Source organism: Nelumbo lutea, chromosome 4, assembly GCF_056320005.1.
Source record: "Nelumbo lutea isolate HS-2025 chromosome 4, American lotus-T2T, whole genome shotgun sequence".
Classification (NCBI taxonomy): Eukaryota; Viridiplantae; Streptophyta; class Magnoliopsida; order Proteales; family Nelumbonaceae; genus Nelumbo; species Nelumbo lutea.
Genome location: NC_142687.1, coordinates 77,216,074 through 77,219,980, shown reverse-complemented (window position 1 = coordinate 77,219,980; position 3,907 = coordinate 77,216,074). Strand labels below are relative to the sequence as shown.

The window sequence follows — 3,907 nt, the reverse complement described above, 5'->3', positions numbered from 1 at the left end:
TTTATTATTTTATTATAAAATAAAGAGTTTATTATATATTTATAATTTTATGCCTTCCATTTAGATATATTATGTATAATGTTTATATATCATATATTCATATTATATTATATATATGCATATAAAGCTTTTGTTTACGGTTTGGTTCGTTTATAAAATTCAATAAAACAAATCAAAACAACAAATCACAATTTATAAAATTCTCAAACCGAATCAAACCATATATAGGTATAGACCGAACCAAACTATAAATTCAGTTTGATTCAATTCAGTTTTACGGTTTGAACCATATAGTGAACACCCATAGGAACCTGTTACCTCATTTGGCATTACACAATCCATAACTGAATGGGTGCTAACTGGGGAGTCAGCTTACCCAAAAATCAGCTCGTTGGGATTGATAGGACCTTATGATAATATTGTACTTGAACTTAATTTTTTTTGGTATTGATTACTGGCCTTTTTGCCCTATGCACTTTTTATCTAGCAACATTACACTCTTCTCAAAGATGGATTTGGAGCCATTAGTAACAAGGCTCGAAACCACATGTCATTTGGGGCTTACCCACTTACATGCCAACCAATTCACCACTCAGTTGATGTATTTGAACTTAATTATGGCTTGTAAATTTTCCTTTATTTGTTTAGAAAGTAATCATAAAATAATACTGGGGAAAGATGCTTAAAAGCAGCTCAGATTAGGTCGGCACAATGTTGTACGCATAGTCAATAAGCACTTAGAGGTTTTTTTGACACCTGTCCTTTAAAATAACCCCAACCTACTCTTGAAAAAAACTAATACCCACTTTTGATAGTTGTCAAAATATTCTGCTTACTTTTTTGTGCCTATTAGATCCGATCCCATTTTAAAGTCCTACTTACTATCAATTTTCGAGTTTTAGATGGGAGTCATTCAATGTTGTGTCTTTATTCTCAAGACATTCGTCAGTCGAAATTGTGACCTTGAATTTTACCCTAATTGTGACCTTAAATGATGAACCTAAGGCAAAAGAAAATAAGCAATGAATACTATTTTATATTTTTAAAATAAAAGAAAATAAAAAATACAAAAATGAAGAAAATAGATAAATAACTTCTCTCAAAGGAGAAACATGCTGACATGGACCATCCAATTTTAATATATATATATATATATATATTGTTCCTGTTAGATTTATTGGAGAGAAAGCAACTGGATCCACGAAATGATGAACCTAAAAGGCTAAAAGCTCTACCTACCTAAGGCAATTCAGTTTTTGGTTTTTCATAAACCCAAAGGCCAAAACAGTACTGCACAAATATGGAAATAGATATTTCTTTCTTTTTGATAGGCATGCAACATAGAGATACATCACATGGATCATATCCATATTTTATTATTCGAGCTACATTTCACTTTCACCAGTAAAACGGTGAATTATTTAATAGCTAGAGTAAATAAAAGCAACAGTTTAGGATCTAGGAACGAAGGTAGATCCCTTCAGCGGCTGATCCTCTGAAAGGTGGAACCCTAATGATCGAAGGACAGGTGGGCTCAGGGTAGACGGGGCAATCCATGAATTCAGACCCAGATTTATCCACGCAAAACATAACTTGGTAGAGCTGATATTTGCCAAACTTATCAACAGTGCAGTCAAGTGCAGGAGTTACTCCAGCTGCTATCTGAAGGACTCGTGTGATTCTCTCCGAGCTGTAGTACTGCCCATCGGGGTTAATCCCTGCATCATTATTATTGCTTACATATATAAGTGATAATTAAGAAACTTGAATTTATCTTCATGCCTGCAACAATATAATATTACCTTCCTGTTTGAGGATCTGGAGGATATTCACTTTGTCCTTCAAGTCGAGACCTGCTTTAAAGTAATCGTATTGACCATCGAAGACAGAGAGTGAGCAGGTGCCATGCTTGGACCACTCATGAGCCCAGAACGGTGTGCTGTCGCTGCTTGGACATGAATACGACGGCCATTTGCGTTGCATTCTGTGAAGCAGGCCTGTTATCTACACCATGAAAAGGCGATATCGATCGATATCATCATATATATAGCAGGGAAATTAATAAACAAGTTTGTACGACGTAGCTCTTGATGAGAAGATAGGAAGAAGAAAATACATACCTGCGACAGATCTAAAGAGTTGCCTCGATCACAGTTCATCAGCTTGGTTCCATTACTGGAGCATGGAAAGAGGCCATGCACAGTGAATTCCTGCGAAACCTTTCCTGTGTTTGGGAAGCAACAACCCTTTTCTGACCCACAAAACGTCCCTGCCCACTAATAATTAACAAAACAAATATGAATAAACAACCATCACAATCCAAGAAATGAATTAACGAATGATTAATTCTGGGTCGGTCTTCTCCACTCACCACTTGCGCATGAAGGAAGAAATGGACACTGGTAGCATGTGAAACACTCAGAGCTGCTAAACATTGTATGGTAAGAATCGTAAGTAGAAATGAAGAAGCGGATGCCATGGTTTCCCTACTCTTACTTCACTTCACTTCACTTCACTCAATCTTTTTGGCGATGGTACATGTGCTCGGATAGCCACATTTATAGGTAAAAAATCGTATGAACATTTCGTAGAAAATTGTAGAGAATACACCCAGCATACAACCATAGATCGATACAGCCATATACAGTATGCTAAAGCACGTGGGTATTGTATTTGTAGTTGTCGTTTTTTTACCTTGGAGAATAATTTGGGTCCGTGCATGGCACAATGTTGTTGGATAGGTGGGAGAGTTGAAAGGACATAAAATAATGATTCTGGTTTAGTGGTGGTCCAGCGGACAAAGAAGAGAAGAAGTAGCAGACGTGGCGACTTGCTTCAGCTGAAATTCATGAAATTCTATTTATTTTAAAGGTTGCTTTTGTTTCTGTTTCTTATAAAGAACCGAAACTACGGGCCATGACCATGAGATATAGACTTATAAAGTTGACGTGGCACATTACATCACGTCCAATATTAAATATTACTAGGAGGCAAAAGTGGATAAAGCAATGTTTTTTCATTAATGCCTAAAAGGACAAAACAATTAATTTCTTTCAATCTTATCATATGAGGTAAAAGGTAAAACATGTTTTCTTATTTCCTCCACAAGTTTATAACCTCCTTTTATCTTCATCTCTTTTTCATCTTTGAAGGTATCCCAAGATATTATTCAGCTAAAAACGAAAATGTTAACTTGAATCATTAATTTGACGCGTGTAAGGAAGATCAAAACCCACCATTGAATGGTTTTCACCTTAGAAATTGTCGATGCTTTCAAATTTGGAACCGAGGAGAGTAGAGCAATTGTTGGAAAAAATGGGGTTACACAATCTTTGAGGAGGTGTGTCTGAAGATACTATTTTTAGAATGTTATTTATTCCACTCATACTTAGTTTGTTGTTGGGTTATAGGCAAATTCGTTCACATGATACAATATTGCCTTAGACGAGAATCTGCAATTAACAAAATGGAAGAGTCTCCAAAGAAACCTTATGTGAGATAGTAGCAAATCGAACTGAGAGAGACAAAAGTGATTTTTCGAAAACTTGTGTTCAATTGCTCGATTCACATTCCTTAAATAGTCTCCAAAGAAAACTTGTGTTCAAGTTTTGAAAACTTGGCTTGCTTTAGGCCTTCCCCCCTTGGTATGGACACTCCTATTACTTGCTAATTATGGCTTTGGCCGAGCTTTGGTGTAGTTTTCTAATAGGTTGTTGGTTCATTCTTGTAGAGATGGAGGGCGGCATGAAGGCAATATTGTTACTTGCTAATTATGGCTCGGTCGAGGCAGTCAACAAGAAGGCACTTGTGTAGAAGCGCCCGGTCGAAGGCATCTGAGAGCCATGGTCTGCCAAGAAGATGCAAGTGAGGGAGCGCTGAGCTGAGGGGACTTCTAGTGGATCCCGTC

General features: G+C 36.8%; 1 protein-coding gene across 1 annotated transcript; it reads right to left on the bottom strand.

The window, feature by feature from the left end:
* Nucleotides 1-1,299: 1,299 nt before the first annotated feature.
* Nucleotides 1,300-2,533, bottom strand: LOC148861186 (extracellular ribonuclease LE-like). The gene is made up of 4 exons (XM_088983388.1): nt 2,372-2,533; nt 2,121-2,276; nt 1,803-2,004; nt 1,300-1,718 (listed from the first exon to the last, which is right to left on the bottom strand). Exons 1-4 carry the CDS (start codon nt 2,477-2,479, stop codon nt 1,459-1,461), a joined length of 726 nt encoding a protein of 241 aa, XP_088839514.1. The 5' UTR covers nt 2,480-2,533; the 3' UTR covers nt 1,300-1,458.
* Nucleotides 2,534-3,907: the final 1,374 nt, after the last annotated feature.